General features: G+C 49.8%; 1 protein-coding gene across 1 annotated transcript in view; it reads right to left on the reverse strand.

Annotated features, from left to right (window-relative positions):
* MAPK4 (mitogen-activated protein kinase 4) overlaps positions 1 to 14,094 on the reverse strand; it is a 43,772-nt gene extending 29,678 nt beyond the window's left edge. Inside the window, 1 exon segment of the mRNA XM_023750795.1 lies at positions 13,307 to 14,094. Within this exon segment, the coding sequence (XP_023606563.1) occupies positions 13,307 to 13,852 (546 nt within the window). The 5' untranslated portion in view covers positions 13,853 to 14,094.
* Positions 14,095 to 18,553: the final 4,459 nt, after the last annotated feature.

Here is an 18,553-nt window from a genome sequence, read left to right on the forward strand (position 1 = left end):
AGTGAGTCTCCAGGGGGGGAAATGGAGGGAGAGAACAGCATGGGAGTGACAGAGAGAACAGCAGGAGGGACCTGGGAAGGTGGGAGCGCTGCAGGAGGGTGGGAGATGGGGCCCACAGAGAGACGGAAGGGCCCAGGACACAGGGGGGCCAGGGAAGGTCACAGAACGCTCTGTTCTCCAGCGTTCCTCATGACACTTTCCGAAACTCCTCACCGAAGGTTCCAGGGAGTCCTCCAGGCCTGGAGCCCAGCCCGGTTGCATCAGCTGCTCCAGGTCCCAGGAGGCGGCTCTGGTCTCGCTCTGCCCCTCTCATTAACAGCAGGGCCTTAGCCGAGCTCTTTAACCCCAGGGGACCCTAGTCCTCAGCTACCAGGTGAGGACAATAATGAACCTGCCTGCCCTGCCTCCTTCCGAGGTTGGTGTGAGGATCCAGAGTTAGCATGAGTGGGAAGAACTCCCGTGGGAAGAGCTCCTGGTGCATTACCGAGAGTGGAAGGGGAAATGGCAGGGTAGATGTGACGGTGTGGATCCCCCAGCTGCAGGCTGCTCACTCTCTCACCAGCTTCTGACCTGCACAGCATTTGCAAATTGCTCGGGGTCAGGGCTGAGGGCAGCTGGTGACCACAGAACAGGACTAAGACAAAAGGGCTTCAGAGAACCAGACGCAGAACTCAGTCCTCCTGCCCCGGGTTCCTCTCAGCTCAGCTTGGGCACTGCTGACCACCTCCCCGGCCATGGTGATGCCTCAGGCCTGTGCCGCCAGGCCAGGCAGGTCATTCTGGGCTTAACCTCCTGCACAGGGAATGGTGACTCCAATCCCCAAACAAAAGGCATAGGGATTAAAAAAGGGATGAAAAATTTCACCCCCGGAAAAATGAGTCCTGCAGATCACAGCGGTTTCACTGGCTCGCCGCCGGGTGGACACATGGTTTCTGCAGGTGGCAGCAGTTCTGCGTAGAAGGTACTGCAATGAAAGCTTCACCCTAGAGTCCCACACCCCAGAAACCTGCCGTCCAGGTCACCTGGGGACCCGGGAGGGGCCAGCAGGCTGCGGTGGGGAGAACGAGGATGGCTCCTCTTTTCCTGCTGCCTCTGACAACAAGGGGTCCTGTCAGGTGTGTGATGGACAGTTGAGGGTGACATGCTATCATGAAAAACAGGAGCCGGAAGCAAGGATAAGAGTGTTGGGCAGCTGTGGGACAAGGGCCTAACTCTGCCAAACGGCTGGGCCAGGCCAGGCCTCCTGGTGCTGCTCCCGCACCTGGGCATGGGAGTCGCTGGTTGATGTCTAAATGAGCGCCTCTGGGAGACCCGGCCCTGCTCTCCAGGGTGAAGGGGGAGCAAGAGGAGTGAGGGGTGCTCACAGCAGAGATCCATTCTGATTGGTCACCGCTGGTGTCTATCCTGTGTGATTGGTCCCAAAACTTACCAGTCGTTAAATACTTTGCATATCACCCCCAGTGTGTGACCTCAGTACCAGAACGAGTCTTGGGCCAAGTGGCAAAAGTGTCAACATTTAGGGGCTCCCTATTCTGGTTTCCTTTGGGTTAAACACACTCCCTCCAGCCCAGTGCTTCCTGATGAATTCATTTTGACAAGTTCATTCAACTAAAGGTTTTCTCATTTGTTCTCACTCTTCTTCATGCCTTCAGTTTGTATCTTATTTATTTGTTTGTTTGTTTATCTTTTCCAAGAGAGGAAGAGAGAGGGAGAGAGAGAGAGAAACATCAATGATGAGAGGAGAGGAAATCATTGATTGGCTGCCTCCTGCACTCCGGAGAGGAAATCATTGATCGGCTGCAACCCGGGCATGTGCCCTAGACCAAGCCTGCAACTCGGGCATGTGCCCTGATCAGGTTGACGCTCACCACTGAGCCATGCCAGCCGGGCTCAGTTTGTATCTTAGAAGAAAAACTACAGCATGGTCAACTGCCTCAATAAAATTTTGTGTTAGAGGTGGGATTTCAGGGTCCTGAGAACAGAAGCACTCCCCCCAGTAGTGATTAAGAATCATAGTAAAAAAAAGAGCTAATCTTTACAGAGTGCTTCTCAGAGGCCTGACACAGTGCTAAACATTTCACACACATGGCATCCACTCCTCACACAGCCCTGTGAAGTAGGACCTGTTATTGTGAGAGGAGGAGCCAGCCCAAGGCAGGTGAAGTAACTTCCTGGGGTCACATGACACCAGTCAGCACCTGTGCACCTCACCTGTGAAGAGGTGGCCTCACCTTGGCCTGTCCCAAGGCAGCAGCCAAGGCAGGAGTGCACGCTGGGTGGGAGGTAAGACTTACATGTGACACAGTGGCCACCGCAGAGTGCGGTGCAGTGAGGGTCAGCACGCACATCTCCTGGCCCAGGTGCTGGTGTGCTTGACCCTTTTCTCTCAGAAGCTGAAGAACTCAGACTTACCACATTTTTTTTGGTAATAAACATGTCCTTGGTAAACTTTCTCTTACAGCAACTCTCCCGCCCTTCCACCTGAAAAGCCCACTGTGATAAAACTGTGCATATCATGTTGCACATTTTGGGGAATTGTGGACAAATAAAAGGGGCAGAGGGGAAGCCATGCATTGTCCAACCATTGTGAACATTTTGGAGATTTTCCTTCTAATCTATTTTGTGTGTGTGTCTTCTTTTGCACCTTGTATTAAACTGTTATGATCCATCTATACAATTCTATATCTTGCTTTTTAAACCTAATCATTATTACATACACATTTTCTGTTATCATAAACTCTTCAAAAACACCATTGAAAATTCTCTATATATAAAAGCGTAAGCAACCGTTATGACCAGACAACCGGACAGTAGCTATGACGTGCACTGACCACCAGTGGGCAGACACTCAACACAGGAGCTTGCCCCCTGGTGGTCAGTGCGTTCCCACAGCCAACCTCCTGTGGCCGGCCAACCTCCAGGGGTCCCTCCCCCCAGCCAGCTGGCTCAGGACTGGGCGAGACAGCCCCAATTGGCCCTGATCACCAGCCAGGCTGAGGGACCCCACCCATGCACGAATTCATGCACCGGGCCTCTAGTAGTTGTATAATATTCTATTTAGTAGATGAGCCATAGTTTACTTAACCATGAGGGTCTAACCTCCAACATGAATTTATTAAGTTCAGATTTTCATGTATCAGGTTTTCTCCAAGTAAATGGTAGTGTTTGCCAACATCTGAGTTCCATGTATCTAGGAATTAAGGTGTCACAGCTGGTCATGCAGTTTGAATTGTGCTTTTTAAACTTTAGGATGAGTTTAAAATTGTATTGAGGTAGAATGAGAGGATTCTATAGACAATGTCCCTGAATCTCAATACAGCACAGCATTTAGCTAAACCTCCTCAGACATCTGTGAGGACAATGAAGAAACATGGGCCAGACAACTATATAACTATGTAAATCCACAACTGGTTAGACAACTGAACCTAAAGAATGCTAGCTTAGGGTTAGTGTCACCCTGGAGGGAGGTTAAGTCTAATAGCCATGAGGCTAAGCCTTTCACTTAATCTCTCGCTCTCTTTTTCTTTTGAAATGTCAAATTTTATTGATTTTTTTTTTCAGAGAGAGGAAAGGAGAGGGACAGAGAGAAATATCGATGAGAGAGAAACATCATCAGTCTGCTGCCTCCTGCATTCTTCCTACTGGGGATGGAGCCTGAAACCTGGGCATGTGACCTGAGTGGGAATCAAACCAGTGACCTCTTGGTTCATGGGTCAATGCTCAACCACTGAGCCACACCAACCTGGCTCGCTTAATCTCTTTATACAAACTTTAAATCAGTGATATGGATGAAGTCCTGGAAGGCAGGCTTAAAGTTATAGAGCTGTAAAGCATAAGATTATGTGACAGAACAAAGATCCAAAAAGATCTCATCAGGTTGGAATATTTGCCTGAAGTCAGTAAGATGAAGTCTATCAGGGACAAGCATAAAGTCTTATATTTGGGCTAAAAAAATTATCAGCCAGGTAGCCCTAGTAGGGGGTGTGCAAGAGGCAGCCAATCAATGATTCTCATTATTGATATTTCTGTCTCTCTCTCTTCCTCTCTGAAATTAATAAAAATATATTTAATAAATAAATAAAAAGCAGAAGAGTTTTAAAAAATTCAATCATGTACCCTAACCGGTTTGGCTCAGTGGATAGAGCATCGGCCTGCAGACTCAAGGGTCCAGGGTTCGATTCCGGCCAAGGGCATTACCTTGGTTGCGCGCACATACCCAGTAGGGAGTGTGCAGGAGGCAGCTGATCGATGTTTCTCTCTCATTGATGTTTCTAACTCTCTATCCCACTCCCTTCCTCTCTGTAAAAAATCAATAAAATATATATATATAAAAAAATTCAATCATGTAAATGTAAAATAGAGAATACCAAGCTTAACAGAAGTGATTTGGCTCCAAGCACGATATGAGCTAACTAGAGGCCCGGCGCATGAGATTCGTGCACTCGGGGGGAGGGGGTGGTCCCCTCAACCCGGCCTGGGCCCTCTCTCAGTCCAGGAGCCATCAGGGGATGTCTGACTGATGGCTTAGGCCCACTCCCCACCTAAGACGTCAGTTGGACATCCTTAGTGCTACTGCGGAGATGGGAGAGGCTCCCGCCACCCCCGCTGCACTCGCCAGCTCAGGGCTTCTGGCTGAGTGGCACACCCCCTGTGGGAGCATACTGACTACCAGGGGGCAGCTCCTGCATTGAGTGTCTGCCCCCTGGTGGTCAGTGCACGTCATAGTGACCAGTCATTCCGCTGTTTGGTCAATTTGCATATTAGCCTTTTATTATATAGCATAGTGTGACACGGTTGCCAAAATACCACCTGCAGCATGAACAGCAAGTCACTTACAGAGTAGAGGTGCCACACTCCCAACCAACCCTGCTGGCTAAACCACAGAGCATCTGTTCTGAGAGACACCTTTTAAGAAAGGGTCTGACAAGTAGGAGGAGCTGAATAAAAAGGCAGTCAGTATAGTGTGAGCTCTGGAAACACTGTCATCTGAAGAGCCAACAGGGAAGTGTAGCATAGTGGCTAAAAGCATGGCCCCGAAAGGGACTGCTGGGCTTTGAAACCCAGCTCTGCCATTTACTAGCTGGATGGGACAACACAGCACTCATTACATGAGGTTGTTATGAGGACTCGGTAGGTGAGTAACTCTTGAGCACTTAGAACAGTGCCTGAGCATTATTGTGTGAAGACGTGGGGTTCTGGGCTTCAGAGATTGGAAGGGGCATGATAGATGGCTTCAAATATTTGAGAGCTTTACCCTGAGAAGTCCTTAAGGAAAACACTCTACTCAGTGTAAAGGCAGAGGCTTGGCTTTTCAGTCAATAAGCATGCATTATGGGCCAGATGCTGTGCTAGGTGCTAGGAATACAGAGATAAATGAGACCTACACTCTTTCCTAAGCTCCACGGTCTATTGGGGAAGAGGCAGGTGAACAGATAATCACAACAGAGTCAAGATAACGGCTTTGGGCAACCAGAGGAAGATGTAATTAATTCTCCCCTGGGGAGCTGGGTGAAGCTCTGCAGAGGTGGAGCTTTTGAGCAGGATCTGCAGGGATAAGTAGGACTTTATGTGGGAGCAGTGAGAACAGTGTGTGGGACCGGAGCTGTCACCGAGTATGATGTTTTCTAGGGAACGGTGACAAGTCAGGGACTTTACAGCACAAGGTGAGTAGGGTGGCAGCACATGAAGCTGCAGCTAAGAGCTGGTCTCTCCCAGCTCAGAGAAGTGTGGTCCTGATGTGGAAGGTAGCCAGCCAAGTCAGGACAGTCAGAGCAATCTGATACTGCCCCTGAGCCTTCCATTCCTATGCTACTGTCTTCCCAACAGGCAACCGCAGCAAAGGCTGAATAAAGAAGCCATATTTCAGGAGAAAGTTGTAAAGGATTTGATTCCATTTTCTAGTCATCCTTCATCAGTATAAACACAGGAACATCTGTCTAGATATCGAATAAGACAGCGTCATGCTCCTGGGGCATTTACAACCTGGGGATGCCCAAGTGGAGAGACTGTGGAGGAAAGACTGGAGGTTGGAACTCTCTTCCCACCAAGACTGGAGATATTATCTAAAAGGGAGTTCCCTTACCAGCTTCTGTTCCAATCCCCTAGGTCGAATTTTCTCTTTTAAAAAGGGATAGCCTTTTAAAGAAATCTTTTCAGCTCCACTGATTTGGAATAACATGCTTAGTGGCCTCGGAACTTCTAGCTGAGCCTTCAGCAAGTCGTCCTTCCCCAGGTCTGTTTCTCACGGGCTCTGGGTATGGCTGGGCCTCTCAGTGGATTCCAGCCCTATTCTGGGATCCTAGGCAGCTCTTGCTCACTCCTTACACCTTGAGGTTTTCCACCTGCAATGTGGAGACCTGCCAAACTATAAGCACACAGAACATCAAATGGACACCCCCTTGATCACTAGCAAAGATGCTATTTCAGCCAAAGAAAAAAACAGTCCTCCCCCAGGTTCAGTTTCAAAGGAATCTGTGCTTTAGGGAAGGTTTCTGTGTGTCTTCCCAGGTGGACAGGGGAAGTTATGGCCTAGACCAGAGGTGGGCAACCTTTTTGTGAGTGTGTGCCAAAACAAGCAAAATCTCTGACTCAAAATTCTTCTGCGTGCCCATTTTTTGAGAACATGTTACGCCTACTTGATATCTCTTAAGGTGTACGTATGTGAAGAACCTTGAAGAAATAATAAAATTCATTCGAGCGACAAAAACCAGTATATGATGATGAAAAATACATTTATTTTTTAATGTATACATGTACACTGATAGTCTGACAGAAAACTATATGACTCCGTTTGATATTATCAGTGGGACTTTTGCTGCTGCATCACTGATGACAGAGATTTTACATCAGGTTTATATTTCATCGACCTTCATGACCTTCAGAGATATGCACGAGCTACTACTTTCATCCGTCAGGCTACTCCTATTATGAGACTTAACAAAATTCATCACTGAGAACAAAGATTCACAAGCGTATGTGGATGAAACCAAAACACTGGTCGGATCTAGGAAGGCAGGGAGAGTTAAGGCAGAGGCATAGAAATTGCTCTTCCCCTCTCTCGTCAATCCATGTCTATGGTCTTTAAGATAACTTGTTATGTAAAATTATTTATCTAAGATGCACCTACACTGAATTTATCTGAAAAATAAAAAAGTCGATATGAAGAAAAAAATTGTAAATGGAAGATTATAAGAGAGGGTTTCGCGTGCCAGCAAAAGTTACTGGCATGCCATCTTTGGCATGCGTGCCAGGGGTTGCCCACCCCTGGCCTAGACAGATCCCAAGGCATCCAAGGAAGACAGATTGACCAGGAGAGGGAGGAAGAGGTGAGGTTGAGCAACATCATGAAAACAGCATAAATGCTGCCGACCAAAACTCCACGCCAGCCTGTGGAAGCTGGCTGTATGTGTTCAACATCACGTACCTCTTTGCCTCCTTTGGGACCTTGAATTGAACCACAGGCCTTAACAAACTACAGTATCATCTTGCTGAGCCATCAATCAAACACTCAGTCTCACTGAACTGTGAAAACCAGTGCCTCTGTTTTTACAGAATATCTAGCAAAGTCGTTTACACCAGAATTAATAGTATATGTTTTCTAAAATCATTGTTTATATCACCTAACTATTGTTAAGATCAAACCCTAACAGAGCCAACATTCCCTTTGGTTTAGGTCAGTAGTTGGCAAACTGCAGCTTGTGAGCCACATGCGGCTCTTTGGCCCCTTGAGTGTGGCTCTTCCACAAAATACCGACTTCTACGCACGGGCCACAATTGCACTGTACATGCACTGTACATGCATGCCCGCAAGTGGTATTTTGTGGTATTTTGTGGAGGAGCCACACTTAAGGGGCCAAAGAGCCGCATGTGGCTCACGAGCCGAAGTTTGCCAACCACGGGTTAGGTCCCTGATGTGTGCAGCTTTCTGTCAAACTTGAGTGATGGTTGACCAATCAGGCAGTTTCAGTTTACAATGGGATTGAGGTCCTAACACTCATTCAGCCTAAAACCATCTTCCCAGCTGCTTGTTCTAGTGCCTGATATCCCCACCTTTAACGGCCCCTTTTAGTTAAGGCACCTGTTTCAAATACACCTGTGTTATCGGGGAGGCGTTCTTAGCCTTCTTCTTTGGCCTGAAGTTTGAGAACCACAGCTTTAAGCATCAGCAGACACAGGAGCACCAGCTTTCTGTCCACACACAAGCTACTCCACGCCTTCAGATCAATAGTTCTGAAGAGTTAAGCATCAGAATCACCTGGAGGCTTGTTAGAACACAGCTTGCTGGGCCCCACCCCAAGTTCCCGATTCAGTCCGTCTGAGATGAAATCTAAGAACTTGCATCTCGAATGAGTTCCCCAAGTGAAGCTGATGCCGCTGGCCCAGCACCCACTGGGAGAACCCCTGCACTGGCTGGTTTCTAAGGAGTCTCCATGAGACACAGAGGCAAAGTGGGAAAGCGTTCTGATCGTGAAGGATGTAAGAATACAGAGGGTCCCAGAGTAGAGAGGGCCCAGGACCCAAAGGCAGGCCAGACGTTCTCAAATGATCCACCAAAACACAAGAGCCTTTGGTTGCCCAACTTCTGATGGGCCTCCTATCTTGCTTTCTCCCTGGGTATTTTCTGTCTTCTGCCCCGGGAAAGGCTGCAGTCTCCTGGCCACCCCAGTGAGGATGACAGGTGGCTCCCTCCCCTGGCCAACGGTGGCCCCTCCAGGAGGGGAGTGTTCACACAGCGAGCCAGGCTGTCACGCGCTACTCCCCAGCCCTCTGCACAGTTTCCTGGGGCCTCCTGACATGTCTTAGAATTTACACAGGGCTCAGCGAAGTCTTAAACAACATTTTTTTTCTCTTTTGAGATCATCTGCTTCCTAATAGAATAAATTCAAAGGAAAACATGCTCTGATCCTTCACCTGCCTCTTCTCCACATAAACACTAGTTCATGACCCACCCTAGTGCCGTGGCCGGCAAACTGCGGCTCGCGAGCCACATGCGGCTCTTTGGCCCCTTAAGTGTGGCTTTTCCGAAGCCTTAGGAGTACCCTAATTAAGTTAATAGCAATGTACCTACCTATATAGTTTAAGTTTAAAAAATTTGGCTCTCAAAAGAAATTTTAATCTGTTGATATTTGGCTCTGTTGACTAACGAGTTTGCCGACCACTGCCCTAGTGCATTAGGTAAGGAACTAATCAGGACACCTGCCAAGGAGGTGGGCAGCAGGGGTTCCTCTCAGGACCACAGGCTGGGAAGCCTCAGGACTCTGGTCATCATGTGGGGAGTTGGTTCCATATTTCAGTGTGTGGGGGGAGACTGACATCTGGTGTATGCCTGTTCCCCATCCTGTCACATGGCACTTCATGGGCAGATGGTTCTGTTAGGGATCTAGCCTACATCTGAAAGCACTTTGACTTCCACACTTTCAACTGGACTCTAACAAGAATTCTACGAAGTCATCAGAATGGGAGCGATGACCCCCTTTGGCAGAGAAGACAACTGAGAAGAGAGGCTCAGGAAAATCCGTGGGCATGGAGCGGAAGCACCGGCGTTGTGCTTCTGGCTCAGCCACTCATTGTGTGACCTCGGGCAGGTCTCTCCCTTTCCAGGCTTCGGTTTTATCATCTGTGAAATGAAGGGAATGAATGAGGTGACTGTGAGGTCTTCTTACAGATCTCTTCGTGAGCCGCACAAGGAAAAGGCCTTGTCCGAGGTCATGCAATTAGTGAGGTGAGTAATGATGATACAGAGACATGCTCCCCAAGCTGCCTCTGTTGAGACAGCCATCAGAGCACCCCACTGCCACCACTGCCATATCCCTGACAGTGTGGGCTGCTGGAGGCCTCTAGTTCCCTCTGGACATCACAAGGACCAAGACCACCAGGGGTGGGGTGGTAGGGGACATGTGCTCAGAATGCGCTCTGTGACTGGAGCCCCAGTGCTCCCAGCTGCTCATTAAAGAGAAGACAGTTTTCTCTGGCACCTCCTTCACCAGACAAACACAATGGGCACCTACCCGTGCCAGACTCCATGCTAGAGGAGGGGATGTGCAGGTTCATGAGACTTACTGTCCACCCGTGAGAAAGTCATGATGAAGACAGCAAGATTCCAGCTGCTGCTTAGTGCTAGGTGGGTCGTGCTTGGCCGAGGGACCAAGTCCAGCCCCCATTTGGATCACGAAGCCAATCACAGGCACTGAGCTGAATCAGCCTGCAAAAGGGGGCACCTTTTTTTTGTAACTCACACCAAGGCACTAGCTGCAGACCAGGTGAGCATGACCGCTTCAAGGTGAGTGTAGGACCCATAAAACTTTAGGAGGGGTTACATTTAGAGCAGTTCATATGTAAACATCCTCCTCCATGCACACCAGGGGGAGTCGATGCACACATCTCACCCCAACCAATCCATTGGCTGGGAGAATTATGTGCTCTCTTTTTCCCCCTCTGATAATATATATGGCTTTCATTATACATGCTTACACTGCACGCTAATTTTTCATCTATTTAAGATTTGAAGGCATATATTTTAATGCCTCTCCCTTGAATGTGCTTTCTTTCTGAGAGTCAAACCTTCTAACCACATGGAATCAATGAACTCAACTAGCTTCCCATCAGTAATGTGCTGGTAAATGACTAGTCTTCCATCTGTTCAAGGCAGCCAACCAAGTCAGCTGGCCATGTCTCAGGCACAGTGATTAGACTCCCTGGAGGAAACCAAGATGAACATGAGATGGCCCACAAGGAACCAAGGGGCTCTCAGCCTAGAAGAGCACAAAAGACACAGACACTAATAAATACCCGTAAGACAGAGCAGAGAATGGTCGTCGGTGCTAGAAGATCCAGGGTCTGGGATGGAGAGAAAGCGATAAGGAAATTCAAAGGAAGGAAAGATCAATTCCCACCGGGATCCAGAAAGCCTTCATGAAGGACATGGCTCACGGAAAGACCACCCATCAAGACACAAGAAGGCCCAAGTTCCAAAGCCCCTTCGACCACTGTTGGCCAAGGAAGCTTGAGAAAGCCAGGTCTCTGTTTTAAAATGGACCCTTTTTCCTAAGTGCCTCCCAGCAGTCTGAGGATTAGATGAGAACGGACTCACTAAATGCACTTCATGTAAATAAAAGCATCAAATGTCAAGCCTCCGTCATCACTCAGGGAAGAGAAGGGAGGAAGCTAAAAGCAGAAGGTAATGAGGGAGGAGGTGGGTGAGGGTAGGTGGCCCCTGCCAAACACAGGACTGACGTGAACACCTACTGGGCTTGCAAGTGACTCCAGTGATTTTTTTAAAAACTCCAATAGCTGATTTGATTGAAGAGAGCCCACCAAGAGTAAGGCAGAGCATTTACACTCCCCTGCATGAGGAAAATGAAAGTCCCATTCAGAGACGTGGCTCCCTGCCCTGTGTAATGCGGTAACAGCCAGTCACTGTCCGTGGGCAGAGACCCTCCCAGCTCCCAGCACTGGGCCTGGGCCCGGTGTGCACTCAGAAAACACTCAAGAAATGAATGGATGGGCTCCTCACTACTCTCCAAGGGGCTTTACGTTTATCCTCCTCTTTGATTCATAACCACAAGCCAGTGGGACAGACAGGGCGTGTGTTATCAACCCTGTCAAGAAGGTGAAACTGACGCTCCCAGGCGGGGAGCATCCACATCCCAACTTAACACCATCAGAAATGAGCCCAGGTGTCTGCCTCCGCACATAGCGCTCCTTCCTCGCACCGTGCCCCTCCCAGGAATGGTTACTACAGCCAATCTTTGCCCCAAATCACCTCCCCTGACTGTCCCTGAGGGACTGTTCTGAGCTGAAATACTTCACTTACTCAGACTCTGTAATCAAGGAAGGCCCTATTATTATTCCCAGTGTACTGGATTATTCCAATTCAGAAGGCGATTTTGTGTAACAGAAATAAGAGTGTCATGGACTCTCTTATTACCAAATAAAAACTAATTTGGGTTAAACTCTTTGGTTCAATTGCTTGGAGTCATTGCTTCTTAGAGGACAGAGAAGGTAGAAACAGCACCGGGCATTAGGGTGACAAGAAGACGTTTTTGTTTGTTTGTTTGTTTGTTTACCATGGACACTCCTGCCTACAGAGTCGGCTGTCAGTTCTGACAGATGGCCGGGCTGTAGGAGGGGAGCACAGGGCAGTCTCAGGGCTAAGGCGGCACCAAGGAGCTAGAGCCAGCTGAGCTGATTTGGGCTCTGAAATCTGGGCTGGAGCCCAAGTTCTAGCCTGTGAGGGTGGGACAGGGAGCCCTGCCTCCCTCTCCCCCAGACACCCTCCCGCTGCAGCTGCACCAGGCAGGCCAGTGCCTTTCTATGCATCTGTGACCTTCTGGCTGCAGGCAAATCGGGTGCCAAAGCATGTTCAAGGTCGGAGCTACCCTTCCCTTTCATGACCCACCCTAGCCCTTTGGCTGATACGGTTTATGGTGCACCTACTTCCCAGAGGATGTTTTCATTCTAATAAAAATGTGTGGCACGAAGGTGTTGGCTGGAGGCTGGAAATGACACTCATCCCCCAGCTCTGGTGCGGGGAACCTGGTGACGTGTGCTCAGGCTGAGCTGCTCAGAGGCTCCCCTAAATGGCAGGAACCAGGGGGTGAGGGGAATAGAATTTCAGAGAATTTCCAGCTCCTAAAGGGAGCAGTGCGTTAGGTAAGAAGAGGTCTAGAGGAGTGTCAGTATCTCCTCCAGATGGAGGGGTCAGCTCTGATCTCTGCATTTAGCCACCCACCACATGGGGTCTCAACAGTACCACCCAGACATCCGTGCTTCATCACACTCAGGGACCAGGGCATTGTGGGACCTGGGAGAGCTGAGCCATTTGTTGGATAATGGACACTGAGGATGAGTTGATCAGTTGAACTTATCCACTGACAGAGAGAATGGGACACAGAGTGGGTCAGCTTTGTTGGGGAGACGAGGAGGAGGAGGAGGCAAGATGAACCAGCGCATAAAGCTGGTGTGGTGGAAGCCTCATTGGGGGATGCTAGAGGCAAATTCACCAACTGCACAATTTTAAAGTCACAGAGTTTGCAACTGGAAGAAATCTTAGCGATAATCCAGTCCAACCCCCTCTTGCACAGCCTGGAGTTATTGGTCATGGCCACATGGCAGAGCCAAAATCAAGAACCCAAACCACCCCCTCAACAACTTTTCAGGCCAGTGATCTTTCTAGCACCCTCCAGCCTCCCCCAGACACACACCCCAGGCCGCTGATTCCCAGGGAGCTAGGGATACCCTCCGGAACACTGCGTGCTTCCTGAGGATCCCATGGGCCACCCCTATCCGCCATTCCGGCCAGACATACCTTGTGGGAATAATGCTGATCGACGATCCTCGCCAAGCCGAAGTCCCCGATCTTGAGCACGAGGTCCTCGGTGCTGATGAAGATGTTGGCGGGCTTCAGGTCCCTGTGCAGCACGTTGGCCGAGTGGATGTACTTGAGCCCGCGGAGCAGCTGGTACATGAACAGCTTGGCGTGCTCCTCCGCCAGCGTGCCCTGCTCCAGCAGGCGGGCCAGGTCGGTCTCCATGTACTCCTGCACGATGTAGGCCACGCTGAACTTGAACAGCTCGCCCTGCAGGTTGGCGCCCTTGGGCCCCAGCACCTCGTACACCTTGACGATGTTGTCGTGGTCCAGGCGCCGGATGATCTTGATCTCCCGGAGGGCGTGCTTCATGCTGCGGGCGTCGCTCAGGGTGACCTTCTTCACGGCCACCTTCCGGCAGGTCCTGCTGTCCGTGGCTGACAGCACCAGCCCATTGACGCCGAAGCCCAGGGGTCGGAAGTCAACAAAGCGCCCACCGAGGTCATAGCCGTAGACACTGGCAAAGCAGTCCCCCTTCTCGGCCATCGTTGGCTCAGTGGTGGTCAGGGGACGCCCGTGGGACGGAGGGGCGGTCGGGAAAGGCCGGGTCCCAGCTGGTGGCCTCCCCAGCACACCTCATTCTGTCAAGTCCCGAGGCTGAGGGATGCTTTTTCTCGTGGTGATGTCACTGCCACCAGCTCCCTGGAGACAAGAGTGGCACATGTCCATGCTTGCTGAGCTGCAGAAGTTGGAGGCTCATGCTGTTTTCTTAACAAGCCCTGGGAGGGCTGTCCACCCACTCCTGCGTGTCCCGAGCCCTTCCCCACGCTGAGAATGGCTCATGCTTCTTTCACAGGGAGCATCTTGGACAGAGAAACCGGTCTCGTTATCTATGTGAACGTCAAGTTTTCTCTCCTAAGGGACCACAAAGTAAAGATGCAGAAACTCTCCCCTTTAAGTCCTTTGTTGAAAGAAGTTCCTTCGGGCTGAAATGCTTTTGCTGCTCTGCGTTCCTTCACTGACGATGGTCCGAAGCTCTGTTGTATCACAGCCTCTGGCAGCTTCGCAGCTGCTCTCTGCGACCCGGGCAGACTGAAGGGATCCCAACAATGGATTCTGGAGGCTCCTCGGGGCTTCTTTCTACCTCTGCCAGCTCCCCTTTCTGCCGGCTCACCTTAGATCCTGCAGCCCAAACCAGCTGGTGGTCATCGGGGAAGAAAGCCGGAGAACCCCTGCCCCTCCCATGAGCTGCACACCAAGTTACACCCGAAGTCCCAGGTCCGAGGGGAGCTCAGCTGCCAGGCCAGGCACCTCTGGAGGCTTCAGGGGGCAGCATCCTCTGTCACCCCCTCATCCATGCCTCTTCAAACGAGACTGTGCTCTGCTGGACTCCGAGAGGCTGCGGGAACCCGGCATCTTTCACACGGAGTCTCCTTCCCTGTCAAAGAAATAACGTTGGTAAATTTCCACACTCAGCTCCCAACACCTTCCCACCAGCGCGTTTTGTTAACCAGCCCTGGTGTTATTTGATCTGTCCAGCCACTGAAACACTGCTTGCTCAGGGGATTCCGGGCTCGGGCGCCCAGCCCCCTCCTGCTGTGTGCAGCTCCCCTGGAAGAGAGAAGATGGACTGATTTGATAAGATCATCAAGCGGTGTGCCTTTTATGTAAATGCCTGCTCCCCGAAGGTTAACACTCACAGATTGTAGGAGGGAATGATCAGCTCTGACCTTTGAGAAATTCATTCTTTAAGCCCTCGGAACACACACACCAGCACTAGCCGGGGAGGGTGAGAGTGGACAGTAACCAGTAGCAGGCAAAGAATAAAGGATCAATCATCTTGTTCTTCCACTTGGACCCCTTTTCTTCCCTCTTCTGCAAATGTCTTTGAATATTTTAATAACTTAATATGCAAATGAGCAATGTAATTACAATGGCGTCGCTTGCTTTCCATGTAGATGACATAAGCACACATACCAAATTGCAAGGAAATTGTATTGCTGCCCCAGTAAAGGGACTCTCTGCCCAGCTCAGCATCTCAGCGTGACACCAGGGCTGGCATGGTGGACTGTATTCTCTTGGAGGATGGGGACCTAGCTCTTCAAAGCAATGGGTCAAATCCAATCCTGACTGCTCCCCGGTGAATGCTGACTCCAATTACAGGCATAGGACCCCAGGGGGGAGAAAAAAACTGCAAAACTAGCGATATAAATTCAGCCTGAGGAAGTCACAGGTTTTATAAGTTTATTAAGTCCACAGACTCACAAAGAACAAACACCGTGTCCAGAACAGAGGCGTGAATCTAGCCAGGGCTGCTTCTGCGTTCCCACCCCACGGCAGGGTGCCCTGTGGGGATACTTTCAGGTCTGAACCCCGCACAACTCTGCAAATGATAACTGAAGCAAAACAATGGCCAGTGCTCTGAAACTAAGCAGGCAAATTAGGGGACACTGATGATACGAAGTAGTAAATAATCAGATCCCCTCTAAAAACTCCTAATGAAAGAAATTTGCCCCGGGTCTGGGACATAGTCCTTGCTCAATAGATGCTGCCTATTGTTGCTGTTGTTGAAAATCCCCTTACACTTAAATAGGAAGTAGCTCCAACTATTCTGGTATCTCAGCAAACCCTCAGCAAACCTGCTCTGCATGTTTTTATTGGGCCCCGCAGCAAAATAACCATCGACTTGCAGAATTTCAGACTGGGGGGCAATGTAGCAGACAGGTCCCGGGTCCTTAGCGGGGGTGGTCCTGCCCTCCTAGGCTCATTTGAGGAGGAGCCACTACTGGCCTTTCGAGAGCAGGGCCCGATTCGCTAACCATCCTGCAGAGCATCTCCATCAGTGAGGAACCTGAACCCACCCCAAGGCCAGCCCCTCCACTGAGAGGCAAGTCCTCATCTGCCCATGAGGGCACCGAGGCTCCGAGAATACCAGCTCAGTGTGTCTACAGAGAGAGGGTCAATAAACATGGGATGACATGATAAATGAATACCATTCACCCTGAGGACTCCCAGCCAATTGGAGTCAGCGCTGGGACCACCCACTGAGCTACGGCCTAACATCTGTGCTAGTGAAGTCCACCTGGATGTCTGATTCAGGGGAACAAGAGAGGTGCCCCAGGGCCCCACTCCATGCCTCCTCTGACCCTGCTGCCCAAGGCAGGTAACAGAACCTAAATTGGAGCTTCTTTCACTTTCTCCCCATGTGCCTGGTGTGGTTCCCAAGGGCACAGCAACCAGAAGCATTTATATTTACATATTTTGCTTTCTGAGGAGAGACTTAAGCCTTCTTCCCGTTCCAGCCCTCACAGGGCTGTAAACAGAGACGGGAATGGGCACCTAAGCAGAGAGATGACATCACCAGCAAGCCCAAAGCAGGATTTGGATCAGCTGTGTGAGATCAGCTGCAATGCAGATAATCTGTGAATAATTAAGAGGTGCTTTATTTATGTTTCAAAACTCTTTCCTTTTCCTCTCACAGGGGCGGAGGGACTGTCGTGTGTGTGTGTGTGTGTGTGTGTGTGTCTCAGTGGATTCCCAGCACACTGTCAGCTTCAGCGGGCAGGTACCAGGTTACCTTGCACACCCTCTCCACCTTCCTCGTGGGCCTCTAAATTTACTCTTTCAGCTCCTGCCTGGACTCTCTGCACCTTCCTGGTTCCTGAAATGTTCTCCTGCTTCCTCCCCACGTGTTGAAACCCTGCCCATCACTCAGAATCCAGGCAAAGTCCCACTTCCTCTGTGATGCATCCATCCAGTCCTCAGTGACACTTCTCCCCTTTCCAAACTCCTGTGGCGTTCCTGTGTATACTGTACTTGACACTTGCCATATCCTCATTTGGGCTGTTATTTAACTTTTGATACATGTCCACCTCCCAACTAAACTTTAAGCTTAAGTCCAGGGTTCAAAGTAGCACTCGGAAAATAACTGGATTGGAAGTGCCCGAGGAACATCGGTTATGTCTCCACTGTGATGCCCACATTCCCTAGGCCTCCCCTTCCTGTGCTTGCTGCTCCAATGCAACGTGCTCAAAAGGACCCTTCTCACAATTAGCCCCAGCCACTCAGACAAACCAGCATTTCTGAACTTCAACCCCCTTAGCATCATCTTCGGCTTCGATGCTGCCTCTCTTAGAATGTCAACACTGACCAGGCAGTCTTCATCTGTTCCCATTTGAGTTTGCTACTATTCATTTCTTCTCAGAACTCTTCATTTTCTAAGCTTCTTTCTATCATCTATATATATAAAAGGCTAAGTGACCGACCATCCGTCCGTCCCACCGTCCGACTGACCAACTGGCCAGTACATATGACACGCACTGGCAATTTAAAAATAAATGTTGACTTGCCCATGTGTGATACATATAAAGCTCTCTCTGCCACCAATTGCACGCATGTGTTTCAATCTGTCATTGCCGATCATGAATTTGGTTTTTTTGACATTCTGAAGCTGAAAGAAAGTGGTGTTGTGGACAGAATATGCGAATAGTGATATTAAAATATTTCTTCTAATTAATTTTCTTTCAATGTGCATGAATCCGTGCACTGGGCCACTGGTTCTTCTATAATTTCTACTGTCAACCCTTTGATTTTTCCACATATGGACTGATTACAGAACACCTATCACCTAAGAAGTCTTGGGTTAGTGTTCATTGCTTGTGTGATATACCAAGAGGTGTGGGCCCATCCATCCTGGCGAGGGGTAGACCTGGCATCTGGGTGTGCCCGCCTGGGCAGAGGATTGAGTATGGCAGCCCTTGGCATGATGAGCTTCAGGGAGAAGCAGCATCAGTCTCCATTTGGAGCTGGTGGCTCAGAGCTGCTCTGAATCACAGTGTGACTTTCAACCAGGGACTTGGCATTCACCTTGAGAGAAAGAAAGGTCATCGGTTCAGCTGTGCTCAAATAACACCCAGCAAGGAGAAGGCAGTACAGGCTCCCTGGATTCCACGGGGAACAAACACAGGAGTAGAAATATCTACCCCAGCACTTCACCTCTCCACTGATTTCTCACTGGCTCTCCAGAAACATCTTATTTGAGGCCAATTAATTATCCTCTCATGCATCCAACCTTCTAACATGTGGAGGCAAACCAGAGACGAGGTGGTGTGTGCCAACTGTCCTTTCTGGGATTCCTGAGGCTCTGGTTTACAAAGCAGCTTCGGAAAGTCTAAATTTAGACTCACCTCCTCGCCTGCTCAGAGCCTCCCCAGCCTCATGCTGTTGACTTTCAGCAGGAACTACGGC

The sequence above is a fragment of the Myotis lucifugus genome, unplaced genomic scaffold, assembly GCF_000147115.1.
Source record: "Myotis lucifugus unplaced genomic scaffold, Myoluc2.0 scaffold_16, whole genome shotgun sequence".
NCBI lineage: Eukaryota > Metazoa > Chordata > Mammalia > Chiroptera > Vespertilionidae > Myotis > Myotis lucifugus.